This window comes from Stegodyphus dumicola, chromosome 6, assembly GCF_044657685.1.
Source record: "Stegodyphus dumicola isolate Sdum_Otavi_A_Nest chromosome 6, ASM4465768v1".
In the NCBI taxonomy this organism is placed as follows: Eukaryota; Metazoa; Arthropoda; class Arachnida; order Araneae; family Eresidae; genus Stegodyphus; species Stegodyphus dumicola.
Genome location: NC_140773.1, coordinates 66,404,178 through 66,431,706, shown reverse-complemented (window position 1 = coordinate 66,431,706; position 27,529 = coordinate 66,404,178). Strand labels below are relative to the sequence as shown.

At 33.9% G+C, this 27,529-nt stretch overlaps 1 protein-coding gene across 1 annotated transcript in view; it reads left to right on the top strand.

Annotated features, from left to right (window-relative positions):
* The window catches only part of LOC118192283 (uncharacterized), a 58,963-nt gene extending 32,121 nt beyond the window's left edge, over positions 1 to 26,842 (top strand). The window contains exons 6-8 of the mRNA XM_085819661.1: positions 1,050 to 1,724; positions 11,464 to 11,664; positions 26,585 to 26,842. Of these exons, the coding sequence (XP_085675787.1) occupies positions 1,050 to 1,724; positions 11,464 to 11,664; positions 26,585 to 26,680 (972 nt within the window). The 3' untranslated portion in view covers positions 26,681 to 26,842. The remainder of the gene's footprint in view (positions 1 to 1,049; positions 1,725 to 11,463; positions 11,665 to 26,584) is intronic.
* The last annotated feature ends 687 nt before the right edge of the window (positions 26,843 to 27,529 follow it).

Sequence of the window (27,529 nt, the reverse complement as noted above, 5' to 3'; positions counted from 1 at the left end):
ATAATGTAAACGAAACTTATCTTTTCCGTTGAAATTGTCCAGTTGATGATTCGATGTGCTAGCAGCACGGTATGACAATTTTAATTCCAGAATTGGTTTCCAGAATATTTGACCAGTAGTCCACACCTGAAAAGAAACTGAGCCGATCTCCAGCAACTAAAAGTTAAATTCGGGAGTAAGAGCTTGTTAAAGCCAAACAGAAATTCTAACATTTTGTTGCGCCATTTTGGATTCAAATTTAGTTGGGCGCCAATGTGATGTAGCCGTTCCTCAATAGACACTAATGCCGGCTAGCTTTAAAAGGATTTATTAACGGAGCACACAGGAACGGTTACAAACAAAAGAAATATACATAAAAAATGAAACATATACCAAATGGAACATCAAACATTGAGAATAACATAACATAGTAAGCTATCATCATGGCGGCTGGAGGTCGACTGACGTTTTTTCATATCGCCACGAGATGGCGTTTAAATAAAATAGTTCGGTTACAGTTCATGAGTTCATGGCGTGAATAAAATAGTTCAGTTACACTTAAATAGGTCTGTTACAAATGAAATTTTCTAAATATTCCCGAATCCTATTTACTAAATATTTTTTAAATTGAAGCTAAATAAAGTTAAGTGACTGTAAATAAAATCAAGGAGTAATCAAGGATAATGTCCTTTTTTTAGATTACACCGTGCTTTTGAGACAAGTTTGTATTTTAGAAGAAAAGTTTAAAGGAAAAGCCATCACTTTACATTCGGGAAATTAAGGCACCGTAGTGCAAAAATTAGAAACCACATTTTGTTTCTATTACGTAATATAGATCCTATCTATAATTCCTTTTTATTAACGCATCGGAATTCACCCAACTATGAAAATGAAAATGTTTTTAAGAATATGATATAAATATGTTTACGCCAACTAAGGACTAAGCAAAAATTATATCTATTATTTAAAAAATATGTGAAATTCATGTTTATTATTAGAACAGCAAACATGATTATAGTATGATAGTACAAATTAAAGCGGTAGATTTTAAATATTTTATTTCATTTTAGGGTACAGAAAATGCTACATCAGAGAGTAAAGATACAGGCAGCCCTGGTGACACTTCAGAAACTCCAGGAAGCATCACTGAGGACACAGGTAGTCCTGGTGACACTGCTCAGACTTCAGAAAGTACTGGCGAAGATACAGGTAGTCCTGGTAGCACTGCAGAAACGACTGGCGAAACTTCCGAAAGCACTGGGGAAGATACGGGTAGCCCTGGTGGCACTGCAGAAACAGCTAGTGAAATTTCAGAAAATACTGGCGAAGATACGGGCAGCCCTGGTGGTACTTCAGGGACTTCTAGTGAGACTTCGGGAAGTACTGGCGAAGATACGGTTAGCCCTGGCGGGACATCAGAAACGAGTACTGAAATTTCAGGAAGTACTGGCACAGATACAGGTAGCCCTAATGGGACTGAAGAAACATCAGGAAGCACTGACGAAGTTACAGGTAGCCCTTCTGACACTACAGGAACGGCTAGTGAGACTTCGGGAAGCACTGGAGAAAGTACAGGTAGCCCTTCTGAAACTACAGGAACGGCTAGTGAGACTTCGGAAAGCACTGGACAAAGTACAGGTAGCCCTGCTAGCACTACGGAAACGACTAGTGAGACTTCGGAAACAACTGGCGAAGATACAAGTAGCCCTAGCAGTACAGTAGGAACGTCAAAAAGCGCTAATGAAGTGAGTATTACTGATGTACCAGAAGAAAGGTCTAGTAACATTTCGTAACGACTGTTGGAGGTAAAAGTACTCCTGCTTACAATTCTGTATCTCAAGCTTCTGTATCTCAAGTACTCCTGTTTTGCTGTATCTCAAAGAAGGTATTATTATACTGCAGGGAGTAAAATTCTTTATATTCACTTTCAGGGAAAGATCTTTCGTGCAACCAATTCTTTAATGTAGAACATCAAAAACCAAATTTATTCTATAACTGCACTTGAAATGAAACATCTTTAAAGAAAAAGAAATTGAACTGTCAAACCAAATAACTGAATTTTAATTTTGAGAGAACAGAAATTATGATTCATTCATTAAATTTAAATAGTAATATTAAAACTCAGCGTCTCGAAAATAAGTTAAATGCACATAAAGGTAAACCATGCTATAAAAAATATTAGACATTTATCTAGAGATTTATGTTAGATCAGAATTTAAATGATATTGTAGATTTAAATGATTTAAATAATATTGTAGAACTCTCAGAATTTAAATGATTTTGTAGATTATTTCGCAGCAATGATTAATCATTTATTTGTTTACAATTGAAATTTCATAATTTAAATTTAAATTTTTAATTTTGTTTAAATTCGCTTTTTACGAATAAATAATGTTTGTTAACTTAAATTTTAATTAAATTCCGGTATTTTTCTTAAAGTAACTTTGAATTTTCAATTTTCTTTAATTTATATTTTCTAAATTGAAAACATATTAAGCTATGTTAATATGCCTATGTTGGAACCACTAGAAATAGCATTACTTACATTTCATTCAAAGGCCTTGTTGGATTCCTTACTATTGATTCACACTGCTGACCATAAAGAGTGTAATAATTTTAAGAAAGACAGGAACTATTAAAGTGACATGTACTTCACATTATAGCATTTTAGGTCCATCAATTGTATAGTCGACACCCATGAAGCGCATTTCAACTTTATTCCAACAGTAGAATATTTATAAAGCTTCTGTAAGCACATGGCAACCAAAAAAGAATCAGGATTTTAGTGGTGCAGCTAACAGGAAAAATTAGACAAGTACTTAAAAGGGGAGTTATAGTTGATACGAAATGCGCAATGTGCGCTGAATAAAACTGAACTGATAAACGTTATTAAGCAATATGCATTACAATACCGCAAACATGCAGTGTATAACACAGACATCTGAAAATAATAGCTGTAAATACGCAACAGTCATATATTTACAATGTCGCTGCTCGTTAAACAAAATTATCCTGCTAAATGTTCAGCAGCAGTGTACAGTAGAATAGCTTTTACACGCTTTACGAACGTTTCTTTATACTAGGTAATAATATTTACAACACTATACTAAATGTAAATTAACAGTAAGTGTCAAGGCAATCTGACATGTACAAATATATACAAGTACTATATTCGTAAGACTTCCGTCCAACTAACTACACTTTAAGAAGCCGACTGCCATAGACTTAAGCCTGAGTTTGAATCCTAGAGATGGAATGGATTAGAATTAATCTTCCATTGGTGAACTGGATTTTATACAGGCATTTCGCATTCAAAAAAATGGAATGGATGTTTATAAAATGTGTGATACCTATTTGGCATTGGGTCATTTAAAATACTGTCTAGCCTAAAGTCCTCTTGAGATGTTGATTGCAAGGGAAAGGGGGAAGACCCTTCGAAACTATCCCCCATTATGTTCTCCATAAAAACTGACACAGAATATCTTTTTTCTTGGGGATATGAAACCTGTCGTCATCATGAAAGCACACTAGATAATGATTTCGGTGATAAAATGGCTGAATGACCGACAGGTCGGGCATAATTTCTAATGAATCTAGCACGTGTCCGGCTGTTTGAAGGTGTAAAACATATTAGTAAGATTCTAAGCGAGTATTATATTCAAGAAGTTATGCTACTATTAACACGAAACATGTGAAATCAGAGTTTTGTAGCTCTATCAGGTTCAGTGTTCCTCCTTACTTGCTTTGGGAACATTAAATGACCTGACTCGGAACAGGGAGCTTACTAAAGCTATGTTCAATAAATGTGGGAAGAAAACAAGATACACAGGAAGGGTATACGAAACCCTTTATTTTTCTCTCTTTACAATGATTTCCGGACTTCGGAATACAGAGACCAACCACTTGTGGTCTGAACGTAAGAATATAAAAATATTAACTAAACTCTAACTAAACTAACTTTGGATTAATAAACAAGTGTCTACTTGAAGATTGGCCGTATATTAACAGAAAGGCCGTATGTAGTACAAAGAACTGTTAACACTACGATACGTTTAAAATTATCAAGAGGATTAAACCTCTGGCCTTGAAGGCAACCAGCAACCGAGTAAAACTGCTATGGCAAGCGGCCTGCTCCTAATCACTCCTTCCTCTCTCTTGCTTGGCAAAAAGCCACAACTTAAGTACTTGGCGTTCGCAAGACAAATTTGCATAAATAAGTTAAAGCTTTTAATTCTGGCCGGAAGTAGAAAATAAGAAGTGATAGTAAAGATTTAAAATAAAATAAACGTTAGTAAAGATCCTTACAGCTCTGTCAACAAGAATTGCAGGCATTTTGAAAGAGTATTTGAATTTGCTCAGTACATATGCATTTTTAGGTAACAGTACAGAAAACGGCCCTACATAGAATAGTATCGAGATTTTGCATAATGGCCAATGCATAACCATCTATTATTGCTGATTAATTTAGAACTTCTAGGTATGCCCACATTTACATGTATAATGTTCTGGATCCCCAATTATTCTGTATTGACGCCAGTCATCACCCTTGGGTCCAAAGGACTGTAAATGTCTAATAATAATGTTGATGAAATAATTAGGTGCGCCCAAATACATATCAGCAATAAAGGTGTTCTGGAAGAATCCATGTAAAAAACTTTAAAAAAATGTAAAATACGATAAAATTGCTCCAAATATTAATTGTTTTCTCAATGTAGATATTGACATGAATTTCTTTCACTTGTTTAAATTTTTTTTTTCTTTTTATATCGCTTCTCCAATGCATTTCAGGCGGACATGGTTTTTGTACATAATGCTCTACTAACATTTTGTTGCCTTTTGGCGATATATCCTGTAATGCGAATTTCATATCGATTGGACGTTTCCTCCTTAGCTATAAAATACAATTTAAAATGTTTATTTTGCCATCATTACTATATTGTATGCTTCTTTGGTTTGAAAGACATACACTCTATGTTAATAATTTACCACTTAAATAGAAAGCTTCGTGCGATTGTAAAATTCCACGATTGACGTTTTTTAAATAATGAAAAAAACTTAAGTGGGAAATTCAATTTTATTGCATACACCACCATTTCGTATAAACATTAACCTCACAGGATGATATGTTAAATGTAGGATATCATGGAGGAATTATTTAACTTTTGTATGTGAAGCAAGTCATAGGCAAAATATGCTTATGATCAACAGTATTTGAGTGAAAATTTCTGCATGCTTAATTGCATCGTGTAACACAAGTATTGTGTCTCAAGGAAGTGAAATAGTGCTATTCGAAATTCATGCTTTGGAACTAAAGAACAATATACAAATATAACCAGCGTTACTTTATTTGTGTAACGGACAAAAATGAAGCTTTAAATTTAATACTTAGTGTACCATTCACCATTTTCCTGTACCATGTGCTGTAACACATTACATTATTCCATATATCTGACTCATTCTGTATACTTAAATGCAATTAAAGAATTTAATTTATTTTAAGAATAAAATATTAAGAATTGATTAACCATTTAATAATTAATTAATCATTTTAAGAATAAAAATTTACATTAAGAATAAAATGCATTAAACTAACAGTTTCTGTTTAATTAGAGCAATCGTATTTTTAATGGAATTAAGTTTAAGTATACTTTCTAGGGAAATAATAGCACTTTCAGATTTACATATATCCCTAGATGAATATTCTATCCTTTAACTTGAAACTCTCTAATAGGTTAGGTTAGGTTATTTAATTACGGCAAAGCCTCGAGGGTTATCTGCCTAAGGGGAGAGATGCCTTCGTGGAGGACCTACTAGGGAAAACTGGCTCGTATACACATTACACATGGGAAAAACCACGAAAACACCCATGCAGCCGGCCCGTTCACAGGATTCGAACCTCGGACCGAACTACCAGTGTTGAGCGACTTTACCGCTCGGCCGCTGGTGGGGCGTAACTCTCTAATAAAAAGAGTGTTGCACATCATTATATAAAAATGCATACAATTTAGATATTGTATATATGCAGTTACAATGGGACATAACTGAAAGTGTTACATATCACCGTAGTGTTAACACACTGAAGAGGAAAAATATTATGACCATCCCCACATTTTTCCATGAACTCGTATGGATGACGTGAAGGGGACGAGATTAAGTGGGAATGGTACTTAACTGCTGTTGGAGAAGGTAAGGAATCATTTTTGCACTTAATTTTGTGAGTGAGGGTAAAGGTTACTAATCTAAGCGAATTTGATACAGGGCAGATTGTAATGGCCCGAAGACTAGGAACGAATGTCTCCAAAACTGCACGATTGCTACAGTGTTTATGATATGCCCCTGTATTTATACAAAGTGGTTAAATGACGGTGTAACCATCAGTAGACGCCAACGTGTTGGAAGTCTACGGGTTATCAAAGAAAAAGGACGTCGGAGACTGTCCTGCTTGGTACAGGTTACAGCAGGGCCGTCCGTCTTACAAAGACTTCTCGGGTAATGTCCGGGTCCTACAACTATCTATCGCAGCATCCCTAGGGGGCCCACGAGGGCCGTGTCTCTAGTTTATTTTGCATTTGAGAGTACTTTACATGGCCGTACAGGGGCCTTGAAGATTTTATATATGCATGACAACATTTTGCTCTGTTGCACACCGCTGATGCTTGTTATATTGGGGCATTGCACACTGCTAAGCACGTCAATCTGCCAGTAATGACTTATATATAACGGTGAACAATTCTCCGAATTACAGCCTATACTGATGATTCCAAAATATCGAATCCGCTATGGATACTAAGGGATACATAATGATATGGCTGCGCATTCTCAGCACTATGTAATAATAGTTCCGTTTAGGCAAAACTGGTTGCCGTTGGTGCAGCTATTATTTATGCAAAATCACTTTCTTTCATTTTCTTCGACTCTGCTTCTAGCCTGGCAAATGTTGCAGAGAATCGGAGCAAAAGTCCAACTATCAGGCACGTACCACAGCTACATTTTGGCCTTTCCAATCCCCATCAAGTCACACTGGATTTGGGTCCCGTTTCAGATTACACATAAATAACAGGCAACGGAAAGGCTGACGAGATGCTCCTAAAAGAGATATTCTTAATCTCGCCTACCATGTAAAAAAGGGAATTTTCAGCATTTTCTTCGCAAATGGCAAGAAAGAGGGAAAACGTAACTGAAATGGGAGAAGGGTTTTAGTTACTTAAGTCAGCACCAATTCACTAAATACCAACTCAGCATTTACAGTATTTTACGGATTCGTGGTGCATTTGGTACCTATTTTTGTACCTTTTACGCCGCAAAGACGGTGACCAGTGCCGCTGTGGAAGCGTCGGTAGCCCTGATCACCTAAGTCTTTACTATCCTTACACAGGCTCTGTGCATCTAATGAAACCGATAGACACTGACCTTTCGGCATGAGCCGAATGCACAATAAATAATCCTACAATTCAGAAGAAAATAGCACTGCTGGCAGTTGGTTTAGTACTCCAGTTTTCCCTGGCACTTATGTACTGCGAATGGTTTTGCTCTACTATTTTCTAATACTCACATATGTTCCAGTGTTTGTAGTTATAACCTTTCCTGTGCATAACTTCATTGTGTTGTTTGTTATATGTATGACACTTCAGTTCGTATTGTAAAATCATTAGGGTGTTTTTTTTTTTTTTTTTTTTTTTTTTTTAGGCCGGAGAGATGAAAAATTAACAGCGCCTTCGCCGGGAATCGAACCACGGACCTCTGGAATACCGGCCCAGCGTGCTACCGTTACACCACGAACGCACGCTAGGGAAGTGGGAGAAATACCTTATATACTCCCCTTTTTAAAGGGCGACTAGGGTTTTAGGGGACCTAGTCGCCAAATCCTGGGTGCGGAGAATCATCATCCACAACCCTTTTAGTTCGGGCGCCATTATAGAGTCATTAGGTTAATTGGAAGCAGAAAAGATGAAAAATATGCAACCGCCTTCGCCGGGAATCGAACCACGGACCGCTGGAATACCGGCCCAGCGTGCTACCGTTACACCACGAAGGCACGCTAGGGAAATGGGAGAAATACCTTATAGTATGATCTCTTTTTCTTCTACTTTTTGTTAATGTAAGCTAGAATGTGAGTGCATTTTATATTTATTTGTATTTATATATTTCTATTTTTTTTTTCTAGTGATAGAGAATGTCTGTGTCTAATATATTTATTTGCATATATGTGATTTTCGTTTTTTAAATTTAATTCGGAATGTGAATAGGTATTATTTTTAGGAATATTAAGGATTATTTTCTACATGTAAAACACACATAAGTGTACTGAGGTATGGATGGATGGAGTGAGTGACAGTGGAATGAATTACTCGTCCTCTAATTTAAGTTAATCTCTGTATACTCGTGAATGTGCTTTCATTTCCATCAAACTATTAGTTCATTTGAACATTAAATTTATTTTTATAGATGCATGTGCATAATGTATTTATGTATTCATATCTGCTTATATATGGGACATATATTACTGCGATAATGCCATACTTCTTTGTAACACTTATTACCTTAAGAACTGTAACAATTATTATAAATTTTATAAATTTAGTGTAGCCACAGGTACTATCTGGTCTGCCATTCTGAGCAGAGGCTGTAGTATGGCAAAAATTATGATTCTCTCCGTTGAGATGACGCTCAGATTCCATGCAGTATACATGCCTGGATGTCGGACGTCATCTCGAAGGTGTAAAAGTGTAAAAGTAAGTGACGGTCCGACGTCACTCCTATCAAAAGCCTTTCGGTAGGACGTTTGGCTCGTGTTGTACTTTGAATGCTCCCTTGCTATGTATTATACACTTGTAAACATCCATGCCTTCTCCGGTATTCGAAACTAGGCCTGTCAATGCAGCAGTCAGTGTCAATGATCACTATACCGGTTGAGAGGCAGAAATTCTTTGCAGCATTTTTAAGTTTGAGAAAGACCAAGATCTAACGTACTGTATATTTAACTGTGAACTGCATAATAATATTCAGAAATCCGCCATTTAATTTTATCTCGAAGATTCACGCGAGATTCGTGAAGTTATAAATATTGTCATATTTCCTCGTGGCTGAGTTTCAGGAGCTTATATCTTGAACTGCCCGGTCTATTCAAAAGCATATTTATCCAAGCCCGATACAAAAAGGGTTGTTTGCCCATTTCCAGCAAGTGCTATTTTAAAACAGAGGTAAATTGTGCATTGAACTTTTAATCATTCAGGTACGCATCATCCATTATTCATTCTCATTGAAAAAAGAAGCTTGAAATTATTCTCTAAAGCTGATATACCTGAAGGAAAAGAGACTTTGAAATTTGCTCTTGTCTTCAAGGCAACATTAAAAAAAAAAAAAAAAAAAAAAAAAAAAAAAAAAGAATGCGAGATTTATTAAATTACGATAGTCTAAATCCAGTGACTGAAAATTAATAAGTACGAGAGCTGGAAGAAAAATAAAGTAAAGGTAAGTATAAAAGAATAAGCATAAGCCCTGGTGGAGCAGTAGAATGTGTAGACAGGTAACAAATTTCATCATAACATTAGGCAATATTTGCCGTACTTATAAAATAAACGTGCAGGGAAAATATCCAAACCTCTTTAGCAGAATAAAACTGAAAATTTTTTATATGTAAGACTGGTTTTCAATTTCATTAAATCTTAGGCTAATGTGCCCACGTTTTATTACCTTTAAACTACATCCTATTTCAAACACTATATTATATGACGTTCCATTAAAATGTCTAAAAACCACTTAAATTTATATACATACACACACACACATATATATCTACACCACTTTCAAATTACCTGCATATAATAGTGCGTTAACAAGTAAAGATGATCGAGAGTTCTGCGTAATTATATTTCATTATCTTGTACTATCATCTAGAGAAATACTGAAGAAATATAATAATTTCCCAGACGTATTATACTTATTTCATTTTATCTTCTGTAATTGTACATAACTTTAACATCTGTATGTTATTCGATCGAAAAACCTGTATTCAAATAACAAATAAGGAAAATGTCCAGTATGAAAATCTCCCTCAGGTACTAAAAGAATATATTTTCATTAAATGTGGATTTTATAGCTTGTAAAGTTAGGTGCGACTCTATTTAAAAACGATCTTGAATCGGTACTTACGTATTAACGCAATCACCTTCGCGCAGTTTGGCGATTTTTAACACATGAGAAGGTAAAAATTACCAATTAGACTCTAGCTGGTGGTTTTCACGATTTTTTTTTTTTTTTTTAAATTCTAAACTCACGATATTTATTGCAGATCGGCAAATACTATCAGCATATGAAAAGAAAACACACTTTGGCAAACTAAAATACAAATTTTAAACATTAAACAAGGATTACGTGATAGATTAAGAAATATAAAACGCTGGCTTTCTTCTTCAAATCTATCTGCAATTTTTCGCACAATTTTTCAAAGTATACAGCGATCTGTTTTTGCTAAAAAAATATCAGAGAACTGCAAAGAAGAGCGCAAAAATCGGCAACTTCGAGTATATACTAAACGCGTCTTTCTCATTGTTCACTTTCGAGAATTTGCGGCAAAATTCTGTGTTTTACTGCACTTTCTCCCACTGCTAGCAAATTCCATAAATGAGTATTTTAAAATCAAATTTAAGGCAAAACATATCACGATTTGTTTATAAAAATCGTTGGAACTTGAAATACAATAAAATGAAAGCATATGAAAATTGCGAAGTTGTTTGCGAGAAGAACTGTTTCGGAAGAACACTGTTAGGAAGAATTTTTCTGCTTTGTCAACAGCCAGTCACCACAAATCGCCTTGGAGTTAACACAGGGAAAACCGGTTCTCCATTACAAACAAGCTAATAGCATTCGAAGACGATAGCTGATTGGTTGAAAACGAACAACTTAGAATTTTTTTCGAAAGGAAGGAAATAATCGCGCGTCTTTCTTTCAATAGTAAACCACGCAGAAAAATTGTCGAAACAGTTGTTCTTCTGAAACAAATGCGTGTGTGATATGGGTCTTATGAGCTTGACTGCCTGAAGAATGGTTATGCGTATGGTTGCCAGAATATGGCGACTTCTACTTAAGGTGGTTAAATGATGCGTAAACACTAGTTGAATCTTAGGATAAGTTTGGTTTATTTAATTGTGGTAAAGCACTCGAGGGTTATCTGCCTAAGGGAAGGGATGCTTCGTGGATGACTTTCTAAGGAAAATTGACTCGTAAACATGTTACATATGGCGAAGACTATGAAAACGCCCCCAGCCCGTTCCCCGGGATTCGAATTTCGTATTGAACTACCCTTGTTCAGTGACTTTATCACTCAGTCGCTGGTTGGCTGTTCAATCTTAGGATGTGATAATAAGCTGAAGGTTCTCATATTTCCTTTCAATAATTATACTTAAGATAAGACATAAAAAGGTATCTCTAAATAAATTCATACTTAAAACCCTTTACGAAAGCAATTTTAACTCATTATAACAGGTAAAGAAGAGATCTGCTGAAGCGGAAAGCCTGAAGATGCGAAGCAAGAATCTCTCTAAAAGTCGAGTTGATGGAATGGGAATTAAAGGACGTGAAGCCATACTGACAGATTTCAATTCTTATCTATATGCTGACGCTCTAAAAGCAAACGGATCTGAAGACAGAGCACTAGATCCTAGAAACCAGGCACAAGATGATTGGGTAAGTTCTTTTATTATTTATTAAGATAAGTAATTTTAACATGGTAAAACAGCTAATTAAATTATGCAAATTACAAAGGGAAGAGAAGTATAGAAACAAAGAGCTGAAGTATTATTCGGATTCTTCTTAAGATCAACTTTCAACTTGTGTGTTTTTTTATCAGCAAATTCGTTGTTCAGTCCCTAAAGAACGGTATCTCAACTTTTGTTTATGGTAGAAACGTCTTTAATTGAATCTAACTAAATTTAACTAATTGTCTAAACTTTCTGAAGTGTCATACTACTTGCTACTTTACAATTACGTTACGATAACATCTACTTGCACCCATTTCCATTTTCAAATATTCCCACTGTCAGCAAATACTCTGCACACAGGTTGTACAGCTATCAAATTCTTGGAGCAGGAAACAGGAAAACATCCCCAGTCGTATTCGAACTCCGGATTTCCCTATTAACAAATGGACGTAGCAACAGCTTCACTAGGAGAACTCGCCATGGTAGAAGGAACAGACCTTCCTTCCGCAATGGAATTCTCAATAGGAAAGGCTAGGTTCCATGTAAGATTAAGGAAATTAGTAGATTAATCGTGAACAACGATGTAGATTACTGATTAAATTTGATGGTGACTGATGTTCTTCGGTATGGTCAACGATGGTTTTCAAGATAATTCCGATTTTAAAAATCTCTCTAAATTTACGGCATTCCTCCATACCAGTGCCATATGGGTTGACTGTGGCTATCCATATCTCACTAATAACGAATCTATAGATCTAGAGCACGATTATCGCTCAGCTAAATTTATTAAAAAAATTTAATTATCTAAATTTATTACACTTATCTGCGAACCATCAATTACGTCAACTTGTAGCAGTGATCAATTGTTAACAGTGATCAATAGCTTTGACCAACAACATTGCGGTTCGATTTAATTTTAATTATTTTATTTATTTATTCATTTTTGTATTTACTGCTTAGCCGTATACCGGTGATATATGAGTTAGCCGTAAATTACCATCAAGCTGTAGATCACCTTGCGCTTTCCTGTTTGTATCACTGATATGACTTCTGTTCCGTCATGATGTATACATAATCTGACCTCCGTACAATGAAGTCTACGTATTATCTAATATGTTTGACTCAGCGCCGCATTGGCAGAACAAGTCCTCCTGGTAATATGTTAATTTTTATATAGCGATAAAAATATTACAATTTGTCATTATATGATTAATATTATATATGAAAATAGGCAATTGCAACAGCACAATAGAATACAATATTTTAGTATGTACGCGCATGAATGCATTTACATACATTGCTTACGTATATAAGCACGCAATTATACGTATAAAAGCTCTACTCCCCAACCTACACATGAATGCAGTCTTTGAACGCTCTCTTTTGAAAAGTCGGAGCTTATATATTTTACATATATATCAACTAATAATTGGTGGAGGTGGAGCTCTTAATGAAAAAAATTAATTAAACGATCTTAGTTAAAAAATTTAATAATACATTAAAAACGTATGAGATATTTAAAAAATTTCTTGAACGATTTCGCTGCCCTTTATAATGTAAACATTATTTTTTTAAATATCCGATATGACAGCCTATTTTCTGGATTATAAGTCTGCATCGTTGTTTCCATAATAGAAGGGTTATTCGTAAAACTTCCAGGGGTATTGATTTCAATTCTTCTTCCACTATTTTCCTAAAAGTCTATCAATCGAAGTGGGTTTGCGCTTAGAAAGTGTTCTTTTCAAGAAACCAAAAACACAATAGTGCAGAGGTGAAACGCCAAGGGACGTCTTAGGAATACGTTAAAAACGTAAACGTTGAAACGTAAACGTTGAAACGTAAATACCTGTAATAGTCCTCATTTTATCAAGGATTGCAGTGGTACTTTTTAAAGTACGACTTGTTGTTTTATCTTGTGAAGTTTCAATCCTTCAAAGTCGTTGGGATCAAGAAAAGGATTTTTTTGTAAATACCGGAAATAGAATTTTCTCTTAGTAGCATACAGAGTTGATTTTAATATTTACCCCAAGCATCTTATTTTTAACTAGCAGCTTCGCTGCCAGCCTTCGTCTGGCTTTTAAATGTACCGGAAAAATGGATGAAGGGAACACCAAACGTTAAATTTAAAAACAGCGTAGAATTTTACTCTGCAGAACAACTTTATAAAAAAAGTTATTACGTATAACAAAATTGCAATGAAATAAGCAATATCCCTTAATATAAATATTAATTATCCTAATAAATAAACTAACCAACCTCACTTTGCAAAATCTTAACTCAAATGGTATAAAGGAGGTTAAGAACTTTGTTTCCTAAAAAAATCACTCAAAACTTTTCAGTATCTTAAAAACAGTGAAATGAGCAATAATTAACATAAAAGAATACAAAAAACAAAAAATTCTGAAAAGCAAAGTATAATTAATGATATTTTATCTTATATTTTCAAGAGAAAAAAATTACAATGAAATAAGCTATATTCCTTAATACAAATATTAATTATCCTAATAAAAAAATTAACCAACTTTCCGTTGAAGGAAAAAAAAAGATGCAAAAGTTTTCAATATCTTACAGACGGTGAAATAAGCAAAAAGTAACATGAAAGAAACTCAAAAAGCAAAAAATTCCGTTCACAATTTTACTCTGCAGAACAACTTTATCAAAATAAAAATCAATAAAAATGTATTATATATATATAAAATGACAATGAAATATGCCAATCTCTTAAAAACAGTGACATAAGAAATACAATGAAAAATTGTTGCCAAACCCATATTTCTAAAAGAATAAAACTATTTAAAATGATGCGATTTCATCAAAAACAATAAGAAAGGAAAATTGTTGCCAAAATCACATTTTTAAAGATGTGAGAAGTGTACTCAGAAGCTTCATTTAAATTTTTTTTTAAAATACAAAATATTATCATTTTTCCAAAATTCTTTTTGTAAAAGCAGTCACAAGAATGAAAGTTTAACGTGTCCAAAAATGAAAGAAAAATAAACTGTAACTTTTTAAAAATAAACTTTTTTAGAAAAAATCCCGTTGAAAAGGTGTTAAACTCACTTTGTTAATAAATTCGTATTTAATCGATTTATTGAAACATGAAATTTATTTTAAGTTCGTAAAATAGCTAAGTACCTACATTTCATGACGATGTGAAAATGGAGTGTGTAGAGTAAAATCTCGCTTTCCTATAGCCCATTATGTCTCAAAATGACGCGATTTCGTCACAAAACATAAAAAAAAAAAAAAAAAAAAATTCGAATTCGAATTTCGAAAAAATCGCTTCGAGGTGCACTGGCTCTTGTCTAAATGCACCTATGTACCAAATTTCGTAGCCGTGGGTCTATTAGTTTACGCGCTGAACGAACGAAAGACACACACACACACACACCCACACAGACAGACTCTTTCTTTTATTATATGTAGAGATTTTCCACTGTAAGGGAATTTTGCGACAGTCAGAAACCTCTTATTGGAATTGCCTTTGGATTGACTAATATATTGTAGATTTTGTTCAATCCATTTTCGATAATAAATAGACCATTTTTTGTTGAAGTTATTTAGGTAAAGTACCTGCTTCATAAAGGGTCACAACGAATTTCCTGTTATCTCCTGCTATTGAGCCACATGCCTCTGCAAAAGCTCGTAAATATTATGTTTTTAGCTTTATAAGTTGTAAGTCTTAATACATTATTTTATTTATTGTTACTACAGATGCATTTAAAGACTTTGTAATTTATTTTTCTGAAGACGGATTCTATGTTTTTAACAATTATTTAAGTTTAGAAACATTAGAAATTTATTTTGGACATTCATTATTCTTGTATAGTTCACAATAAGAAATGATGCGTTCATTTTGATGCTATGCATTTTGTAACGTTTTAATGTTTAGAATAGGAATTTGTTTCTTCGGAGAGTGCAAAAACATATATTTTAGTCCTTAGCATATTTAGATGTGACATTTTGAAAGAAGTACAAATTTAAAAGTAGTAGACAATATTTTTCATTTAAAATAATAAGCTGTTGCCAGAAATGTTATTCTAAAACATTTTGTTTTTTTAATTCCTTATCATAATCCTTCTAAAACTGTGTAAATAACCTCTGTATTAAATAAAATGACGTAGAAAGAATTAGCTCGCTTAGTAAATTGATTACAGTAACTCTATTTTAACTGAAATTTAATGTATTGTTTCATTCCTACTTAATTGAAGGAAATATGATTTAGGAAAGCTTTAAGGAAAAAAATGTAATATTTAGATTAAGATCTATAACTTCTATCAAAGATGAAGATTGATTAAAGTGAAAGAACATTTAAAAGTAGTCAAAGAAAACAACTGGGGTGTAAAATGGAAGCACTGTTGATCTTGTGAGTAAAATAAATACTAAATATATCTAAATATTTTGAAATAAATTAAAACAGTGTTTGCAATATAAAATTGAAAACATTTAAAAGGCTTCTAAAAATTTTAAAGTTCCAATTTTAAAGTTTTATTTACAAATGTATACGTACATGCATTGATTAGACGTTATTTACGAGATAAAGTTAAGAATTTTAATATTTAGATAGAGAAAAGGAATCTAATCTAAAGGAAAACTTAATAAATAATTACCAGGATATCAATGTTGGAAGTGAATGAAAAATAATTGGAAATAATTTGTGCAAAAACAAATTGAGGTTTAATTTTCTATATACCTCACTCTCTGTATATACATATATATATATGCACACACATGAGGTGTTTTATTTTAAAGTGTACACATTTTAAAAACATTGAACGTACACTGCGAAAAAAAAATGGGACAGTTCTATATCTCCCGTTCTACTGAGCCGACTGACGAAATTCAAATGCTTTTTTTTTATGTCTCGAAAGCGATAAGATATACTTAACTCGACTTAAGATATATACTAGATTTATATATAGCATTGCTCTAACATAGGTATTTTGACACAAAATGGGACATTTCTGAAATAACATACCAATTTTTTCCCATATTTCGATTCTACGACCCAAATTATGCTCAAATATTAAATTTTGTAAAATTTGGTACGAAATGTACGGAGAAATTGAAAAAATTAATTTGGAGCATTTTTTTCAGTTTGCGCCAAGATGGTGCAAACTTAAAAACAACACTTGGCGAACTTCTTAATATATGGCAACCTATTTTCCACAAGGAACAAGGAAGGGTTCTATTACGAGGCTCTTAGGCATGTAGCCTTTATCCCCACATCGTGAAAGAATTATTTTATCGCCAAAAAGAGGGTTCCACAAAGAGGTAAATTTAGTGCCAAAATGTTAATTTAACAAAAAGGGTAACTGCCTTCCACAGTGAAAAGAGGTAAAAACACTGAAGGACTTAATTTAGTAATTTTGGTGTCGAATAAGGGCCATAATCAATTTGGAGGGGTTATATCATGAATTCTGAAAAGCATCTATGTTTCCTTGATCAATGGTCATGTGGTGTTAACAACACGAGAGCGGAAACACTCGCGAAAAGCTTCGGGTCTAGGGGAGGGGAAAAGCGAGAACTCGTTAGGCGACATCGTCAAAGTAATTAAAGACACACCTATTTTGAATTAAAGAGACACCTATTTTCCTTTCCTTTCCATTGTGCAGGAGCGGGAAAAACGTGCTGTGCATCTGCAAAATCTTGAAAGGGATAATCCATAAATGATAAACTTTCTTAACACAAACATATTTAATGAAGACGCAAACGGTTACAGGATATTTACATAATGAAAAGATTTAAATGTTCGCACGTCGCAGCGTCCGACTTCTCAGTTCCGAGTTCCCGTGATCTCTAAGCGAGAGAGTTCATAGTTCGAGATGACGTCACTCAGCCATCGGATCTCAGCAAGAGTTGAGTTGCAACATCCTCCCACCCAGAAGGACAATTGCTGTAATTGTCCTTATTACATTCCAGCTCCACTGGATATAGTAGTTGCACTGGTCTTTTAATCGTATGGCCATTGGGCAAGCGGACAGCACAGACTCTCACCTTGCCATCTCTCTCAGGAAAGATTTCCATTATGATGCTCATTTTCCACATCAGCCCGTGGAATTTTATCTTCATGCACTAATACAATAGTTCCTTTCTTCAAACAGGTTCCTGTTTTCGCCAGTTTAGAATGATGAGCAGATTTTAAATTCATCAAATAATCCTGCCTCCATTTTCGCCAAATTCTTTCTACCAATAATAAATTTCTACCAGTGTTGATGTCTAAATCGACGTGTAAGACTCTCCTTTGTTGAAGTTAATTTAGAGCTTCCTTGTGGCAATGATAGTAATCGTATTCCTATTAAGAAGTGACCAGGGTCAAAGATTCTGGCTCTCCTAGATCCGAGTATGTAAATGTTAAAGGTCTGGAGTTCAATATAGCTTCCACTTCTGTTATGACTGTCTCTAATTCCCTGAATGTCAAGGATGATTTGCCTAAGATTCTCTTCAGAACAGCTTTAAGAGACTGAACCATACGCTCCCAAAAGCCTCCCCACCATGCCGCCCTCTCAACTATAAATTTCCATTTGATTCCTTGCTTAGAGAACTCGTCTTGAACTTTATTGCTTTTCATCACCTCGTTCAATAGCTCTAATTCTTTTTTCGCTCTTTTAAAGGTTTTGGCGTTATCGGTGTACACTATTTGGCACAAATTCTCGCTATGAACCGTCTAAATGCAAGCAAAATTTTTTCTGTGGAAAGGTCAGCCGTAAGTTCTAAATGCACGGCTCTAGTTACAGCACAGGTAAACAGTAAAACGTATGTCTTAGATAATTCTCTTCCACTTTTGACGTACAGTGGATACGCGTAATCAATTCCGGAGTTCTCAGACGGAAAGGCTTCTCGGCATCTGTCTGGTGGGAGAGGTGCCATATCTTGCATGACAGGTTTAGTTCGAAATATTTTGCAGACATTGCAATTGTACAGAACACTTTTAATTTTCTTACGAGCCTTCAGCAATCAAAATTTATCTCTTATCTGATTTAAAGTATCTGCTATTCCTCCGTTACCTACCACCTGATGACTGTGAAGAATAATTAGATCAGTCAAATGATCTTTGTCGGGCAACACGATTGGATGTGCTTGTTTGTAATCCAAATTTGAATTTTCTAATCGTCCACCAACACGAATTACACCACTTTCGTCTACAAATGGACTTTGTTGAACCTATTTCCTCGTTGTTTTTCAATCCCGTATTTTATTTGTGAAATTTCGCTCCTGAACACGTTTAATCCAATAAGTTTCTGCCATTTCCAATTCGGTAACCTGCAAACATCCTGATAATTTCGAGGTATTTTTAACATTGTTAATGAACCTTATGCACCACGCAGTAATTCGGTAAATTCGATATAACTTGCTGTAATTTTGGGCTTTAAATAAATCTTCGGAAGGTTCGGTAACACACGAATTTACGAAAAATTCCTTTCATGTTTTTCTTAGTTCCTTTTTGGAATCTTCAATGTTCTTTGTGGAACATAAATTCGGTTTTGGCCAGTGTTCCATTTCTTCTTTCAACCACGTGGGCCCTTCCCACCATATGCTATTCTGCTTCAGATGTTTGACATTTTCACCTCTAGTTAGCAAATCAGCTGGATTATGTTCACCAGGCGTATATCTCCAGTTCAAGACATCTGAATTCTTCTGTATTTCCTTCACTCTATTCTGAACGAATGGCTTCCACCTTTTCACATCACTTCGAATCCAGTGTAACGTTATATTAGAATCAGTCCACATATATACAATTAAATCAATGTCCCGAAGTTTCTTTTGTATATATTTTGACAAGCGGGAGATCAAGGCACCCATCAATTCCAGTCTGAGAAGTGATAATTTTTTCAAAGGTGCTACTCGTGATTTTGATGTAATGAAACTTGCATGAATGACTCCATTTTTCGAATAACGAAAATACAGAACAGCCCCATAGGCTTTCTGACTCGCATCTGTGAAACAGTGTAACTGTAAACCATCCTTTATATCCCTTTTCCCAGCACCTGCAAACTGGTGTCTTGGTATTTCCAAACTAGAAATGTGAGCTAATTCATCACACCAGCTTTGCCAATTCTTTCTGAGATTTTCTGGTATTTCACTGTCCCATGCTATCTTTTGTTCCCATAAATCTTGCAATAAAATCCTAGCTCGAATGGTGTATGGATTTAAAAATCCCAGTGGATCAAAGAAACGTCCTACAAATCTCAAGATTTCCCTTTTAGTGGGTATGTTATCTATCCTTTTGACATCTTTTACCAAATCTTCAATTTCTATCAAAAATGTATCATTTGACTTATTCCATATGTATCCCAATACTTTAGAATAAGTCGAATCGTGTGAAAAATCTTCTTCATTCCATACCCTTTGTAAATTCGTTTCATTCGTTTTCCACTTCCGCATGTTAAATCCACCTTCTTTCAGTATGCGTTTAATATGCTCCGATTCCTTGAATGCTTCTGATTCTTCATCTGCTCCAGAGATTAAATCGTATGATTTTCAGAACAGAGTGAGTGAGTGAGTGAGTGCACCGCTATGATGGCTTCTGACTACGGACATGAACCAAACGGAATTAATTATATACCATCACGGCGGGGAAGACTCCAGAGTAACAAGGTTGAATATTATATACTAATAACAGTTTTTACATATTGATAATTGCAAGGCACTAAGCGTTATTCTGGTTATCTGCTTTAAGTTCTGAACATTTGAAACATTATAATATTATCCACGGTTGTTTCTGCTTAGGCAGTGACTTGAGATTTTCTCTATTTTATCAAGGGTTATTCTGTTTATGAGTGTGTTAGTCGTCCACATTGCCCAGGCACAGTCCGCTGGTTTCTTCAAGTGCCAGGTTCTTGTATGTACACAATGAAAGTAGTAATGATCCGTGTCGCCTTCCTCTCCGCATTCGCAGAAAGGAGTATCCATAAGTCTGATAAACAGCTATTAGGATAGTGATGTGTTTAACGCTGCCGCTGAAGGAATTCTACCCTTATTATAATCCCGATTTCTTTCGCTGTCTCGAAAACGTTCTCGCAACTGCCGCTTATTTTCAAAATGGGATTTCCTTTCAGTGACTTCAGAATCTGTTGGCTTAACTAAAAATCCTGTACGTTCTCGACTTTCTATTTCTTTCCTTAGAAAATTTAGCAAATTTGTAATTTTTATCTGATTATCATCTTCATATTTCCTATTAAATTCCAGTGCTAAATCATTCGGAATCACCTTTATTAATATCGGATACAATAAGGTACTGTACGAATCCGGTAAAATATTACACGATTCTAATCCTCTAATTTGTACTTCACAACGATCATATAATTTTGGAGGTGCTGTCACATCGCAAGACCGTTTAACCGGAGTCAGAGTTAAGAAATTGTTCATATGGGTACCTATTATTAGTTCTTTGCATCCGAAGCGATCTTTTAATATTTTCACAGCCTTTTCGTAATTCTCTGCTGTTAACGTCAACCCTTGTATTGCAGTTTCTGCATCGGAAGTAAGAACTGACTTTAAATAGTTAAATTTATCTACCGCATGTAGACTTTCGTTTTCGTGTACAGCCGTCTCAAATCGCGCCCAAAGCCCAGGCCAACAGCACACATCCTTTCCCGAAAATGTTTCTAGGGTCAATTTCGGGAGTTTAATTTTGTTTTGCGATTCAGTGACAGCTCCCCTTGAAGTAGAATTAGCGCTATGTGGATTAGTATCTAAATATCTTTTCGCGCGTAGTTTCCAAATAATAATTTTACTTTTATACTCTTCTCTAGACATTATCTCATCTTCTAAATTTGCTACATCAATTAAAGTTTCAATACCATTATCCGCTAAGATTAGTTCTTCTTCTTTACTAATTAACTGAGCAACCGTTTCTTCAATTACATTTTTATCCTCCTTATTAGCAATTTATGTTTCTATCTTATTTATTAGCCTCGTAACTACTGCTCTTATAGCAGATCGTTTCTTTTTTAATTTTTCTAAATCCATGTTTTTGCTATAAGCAAAATCTATTAAATTTCAGTTCAAATTCAACCCAATGGCCTCACGTTATGGCGCCACAATATTATTAATTTATATCCTTATCTTCTAACTAATTAATCAAGGCAAAACAAAATTGTTTACCTTGTTCCAATGGGTTCGGCCAAGGCCAATGGGCTGAAGTTCCTCTGTGCTGTGCATCTGCAAAATCTTGAAAGGGATAATCCATAAATGATAAAATTTCTTAACACAAACATATTTAATGAAGACGCAAACGGTTACAGGATATTTACATAATGAAAAGATTTAAATGTTCGCACGTCGCAGCGTCCGACTTCTCAGTTCCGAGTTCCCGTGATCTCTAAGCGAGAGAGTTCATAGTTCGAGATGACGTCACTCAGCCATCGGATCTCAGCAAAGTTGAGTTGCAACAAGCGGAAAAAAAGTCACTTAGTTCCTACTTTCAGATAAATTCAGTTCTTGTTTATGAGTTTAGGATTTTCATTTTACTAAAATGCTGTTCACATATGTAGGTACTGCCAAAGATAGAAGTGTCTATGTTTACGAATTCCCGGATACTTGTTTTCGGTCATATATTTTGAATAAAAATAAATTCATGTAGGATTATCAAGAAACTTGCATTTTACTGTAGTCACACTGTTCACTGTGTGTTGAAGATCAGGTGGAGCACTTCCAACGTCTACTGAAAATGGCGAGGAGAACATTTTGATAAAAATTTTATTTTCGAGAAAATCGGAAAAATCTGCGTTTGAATTCCTCTTTCAAATTTCGAATGCATTGTACATAATTATTTGAATTTCATGTTGTAGAAATGACCTTCACACACCCCATCAATTTTAGAAAGTGAGTGGAATTTTTATTTAGCAACTGACTTTCCCACAAGATTAGTTTTCTCTCGAAAGCTTTCACAAAATAATAAAAAATTATGAACCAGTAAATCTTTTCCCAATAAGCGGCAGTTCAAATCATTGAAATGGTCATCTCAATGATTTCATTAATATCGGCAAGAAATGCAAAGTCTCTCAAATATTTCTCATCACTGAGCTCGTGAATAGATTTCCCTTTAGATTCCATAAATTGTTGAACTTCGCTTTTGAAAGAAAACAGGCACTGAAGCATCTTTCCTCGGCTCAACAAACGTACTTCCGCGTAATACACAACATGACCATATTCAGGTTCCAAATCACTCAAGATTTATTGAAATTGCCTGCGATTAAGTCCTTTAGACCGAATGAAATTAACCACTTTTACAACAACATTCATCACATGTTCAAAGTTTGAGAGGAATTCTTGCACAAATTTTCTTGGTGTATGATGCAGTGGAAAGTCATCATAGTATTATTTCCACTTGTCTTCACATCAGATTGGAATAATGTTGTTACTCCTATTTTCTCTCCAGTCATTGATTTAGCTCCATCCGTGGTTATAGGAGATATACGATTATTACTCGTATTATTACTCGTATTACTCACATTTATCTTTAGTTTAACTCACATTTATCCAAAGTTTGTGTCAAACTCGAATACAAATCTCTACCTCGTGTTGTACCTTTAAGTTCAACGACACTGGCTAATTCCTCTACAATTGTCTCTATCAACGCCACTTACAAAAATGGCTGCTTGGGCGGCATCTGTTGCATCTGTTGATTCATCCATCGCTACAGAATAAAAGTCAAACTGTTTGCCTTTGGATTTTAATTTACTGAATATATCTGTTGCGATATCCTCTATGTGCCTAGCTACTGTCACACCAGGCAAGCTAATATTCGATATGACTTGAGCCTGTAATGGGCAAAGTACATCAACTGCATTCTGAAGACATTCTTTTGAAAATTCTCCATAAGCAAGAGATTTTCCAGGCTAAACAATTTTTTCTGCTATCATGTAATTAACACGAACACTATTTTCAGATACTTTATTTGCTATGAGGAAGAAAGTCTGCTGAAAATTTAGTTTTGATTTTAATTCACTCACCTTATCACTTCTCCTGAAATAAGATGCCAATTTTTTTTCATATTTCAGTTTTCAACTACGCCAAGCTGCTAAGTTTTACAAAATTGCAGGATTATTTCCTTTTTTAAATTATTGTCAAAATTTTAACACGGACATTTTAATTGAATTTAGCATATATTTAATAATATAGGGTTTTAAATTAAACTTTCTTAATTTCTTCTTTCATAATTCGATATTTAGTATTATTCAATATATATAATTTAAGTGAAATCAATACCATTTTTCTAATTTACTTTAAAATAATTTATGTAACTTCTTCCGGGGAAAAAAATTTTAATTCTAATCTATAAAACTTTTACAATCATCTTAAAGTATATATAGTTCTAGGTATGCTGAAAACAAATTAGTTTATAAATAAAAATTTCTGATGATATACGTGAATTATACATTGCACCATTTTGAAATTTGACATATTTAGTATATTTGTCATTTTGTAAGCGTAATAATGCCAAATGTGGTTTACGCATCTTCTTACAATTTTCAATAAAACGCAGGAGCTATTTTGAACCTTAAATTTCCAAATGGACCTTTACAGAGGATCACTGATTTGAATTTTTTTATTCCCTTTTTTAATAGTGTCTAATAAACATTCATTGTAAATATAATAATATAGGAAATGTTTTATCAAATTTATGGAGAATGTTAATCAAATGATTTTAAAGATCTTGTTTTCTTTCATAAGAGTAAATTTTTATATTTATCATTTTATTGTCTACTATTTTACTAACTTCATTTTATACGCAATGAAAGTTTTTGCAGATTTCGAAATTCTGCATCACATATGTATATCTAATAAACATTCATTGTAAATATAATAATATAGGAAATGTTTTATCAAATTTATGGAGAATGTTAATCAAATGATTTTAAAGATCTTGTTTTCTTTCATAAGAGTAAATTTTTATATTTATCATTTTATTGTCTACTATTTTACTAACTTCATTTTATACGCAATGAAAGTTTTTGCAGATTTCGAAATTCTGCATCACATATGTATATCTAATAAACATTCATTGTAAATATAATAATATAGGAAATGTTTTATCAAATTTATGGAGAATGTTAATCAAATGATTTTAAAGATCTTGTTTTCTTTCATAAGAGTAAGTTTTTATATTTATCATTTTATTGTCTACTATTTTACTAACTTCATTTTATACGCAATGAAAGTTTTTGCAGATTTCGAAATTCTGCATCACATATGTATACTTCTGAGTGCCTCAAACAATAAGTCAAAAATATTACGTCTTCTGCTTAAATGTTTTAACAGCGGCAAAATTTACTAGAATGAAAGATTTTTATCTCCACTTCTGCCTGTAGCAGCCAAAAAATAAATATGATTTTGAAGACGTTTGTGTCTAAAGATATTTCATGGCATGGACTGTATAATAAATTTCTGAAATAAACTGCTGTGTACATTTTAATAAGCCGCTATGATTATCATACGCTAGCCTTTTTTTCCCAAAGGAAAATAGGTTTTAATGTAAACATAAGATTTAGAATAAATGCATTTTTAAAAGTCAAATTGCGTTTTGTGAAGACATGAAATTCTAATAATTAGTAATAAATGATGTTACATTTATTTTGGCATTATTATTTCTAGAATTTACTAAAATTCTTCTCGTAAAATAATTTAAAATGTTTTATCTCTCTGGACATACCTGCTAATTTTATATCAGTTTAAAAGGTACTCGGAGCTTTTCTGGTTTTTCTTACTTCAGAAATTTGCTTTAAGAAATCGTGCATAAATCTGGATGGTCGGTTATTTAAATATGGTAACGCACAATGCGCTAGTTTTTGAACTATCAAGCCCTAGTGCAGATGAAAACTGAGTTTCATTTACTCTTATTACATTCACTTGATGTTCTTGGAGTCTAAGTTAAAGCAGGGATCATTACCTCTCTGTATTATTCGTCCTGCAAAGATTAAACGGGTGTTTAGATGTTTAGATTAAGGGACATCCGCAAGTTTATCCGCAAGATAAGAACGCCAAAACAATGCTGCAATTTCAAATGTTTGACTGGGTAGCGAATTAAATGGCTGAGAAATTAGCATACAATTTTTTATCTTACTTTATTCTGTCGAAAACATTTATATTGCACTGCAATGCACCTTCTTATGGGTCAAAACCATTTTGCAGAAACGCTTTGTGCTGAAAATAAGTATATGCAATTACCAATCGCAAGTGTTCTTCTGATTTGTCACCACGCGATTATTTTCGCTTCGTGTCCTTTCAAAGGAAAATGTTCCCTGCAATCAAAATTTCATTAAAAAATAGGAAATAGATAATAACACAAATTGGAAATTCAAATTTCAGGCGTACAGGTGCCCATGTTTGGGTGGAGGATTACGTTATTCAGAATCTGATGGCTCTAGGTACCGTTTTCTCACAGTACGAGAAACATACACATATACATGCAGATTCTTTTTTATTTAATTTCTTTTAATATGATACACATCGATAATATTTGGTGGCAACAATTTAAAAAGTGGTTCGCCATTATAGTGAAACGCCACAAAATCCGTTTTGAAACTAATAGCCATTTTGAGATATCAAAATGGCTATTAGTTCAATAATTTTTGAACCTAATTAAAAGAAATTTTGAGTTATTAGTAACATTTAGCTACAGCTTTTGAAATTGATATGTTAACCATAAGTAAACATTCCATGTTCTGAAACGTATTACATACCGAAATCTGATAGTATTCCTAACACTATTTATCTCTACAGTAGTGAATATAAAATTTTTATTTAAATTACCTCACATCCGACTTATATAATGCATCATTTCCTGAAGAATCTACTTAGTTCCGTTATTTAAGCTCTAAAATTTTGTCTTAAAGTTTATGATATTATTAATATTACGCTATTGAAGTTCTTTTATCATTACGTATTACTTTTATTCACAGGGGAAAAATGGCCTAAACAAAACTTCGAAGAAGAAAGCAAAAAGGAACGGAATGCCAATAAGACATGTACGAAATTATGTGATGAGAAGCGAATAAGATCTTCAAGCAATGCTTTGTTAATGGAAAAAAGTGTCAGGGTGTATACGACAGTTAGCATCACATAAATATTTCAGTTTTGAAGATATAAAGGAATCAAAAACCCATCATTATATATACATACATCTTCTCGTCTGCACCTATGTAACTTTGTAACATGTATAGCACTAGACATTATATAAAATTTATTGCATGATTCTTTCTCGTGTAGAATGAAATTTTTGTATTCTCAAATGATGTTGCTGCGTACTGCGGGTTCAAATAAATCAGTTTAAGTAACTGTTGCAGTTGAACAGGAAAAATTAGAACTTTATTCTACTTTAGAGGAATAATAAATCTTGCAAGGTAAATAGCTGTAAATAACGCAAGGGGATTATAGAGATAAATCCGCAGCTTCATTAACACTCAAGTCTGAAACTATAACAACCGAGAAGTATACTCAGTACTACCACAGCTGAACTACGTAAACTGGCTTTAAACTTATTTCAGGCTACGCTGCAGCCTCATATTTTTACCTTTACTTGAAGGCAGGGTAACTGCTGGAACCTTCCAGAAAAATCATTTCCATGGTTACAAAATGCTCTTTCACCTACTAAAATGTCGGCTTCTGGAGAACAAACACTTTGCCCCAAGATCCAGTATTGAGGTTCCTATCTCCTGTTGTATTTGAGCTATTCTCACCTTTCCACAATCATTCGATTTAAAATTAATATATAAATTAAACATACACAAGTACAATAAGTGGTAAAAAATGTAAAATTAAATAAAGTTATTGTAATTCAAACATAAAATAATCATACAAAATGCACTAAATTCAGTGAATAAATGAAAAGAAATGTTTATCAGAAC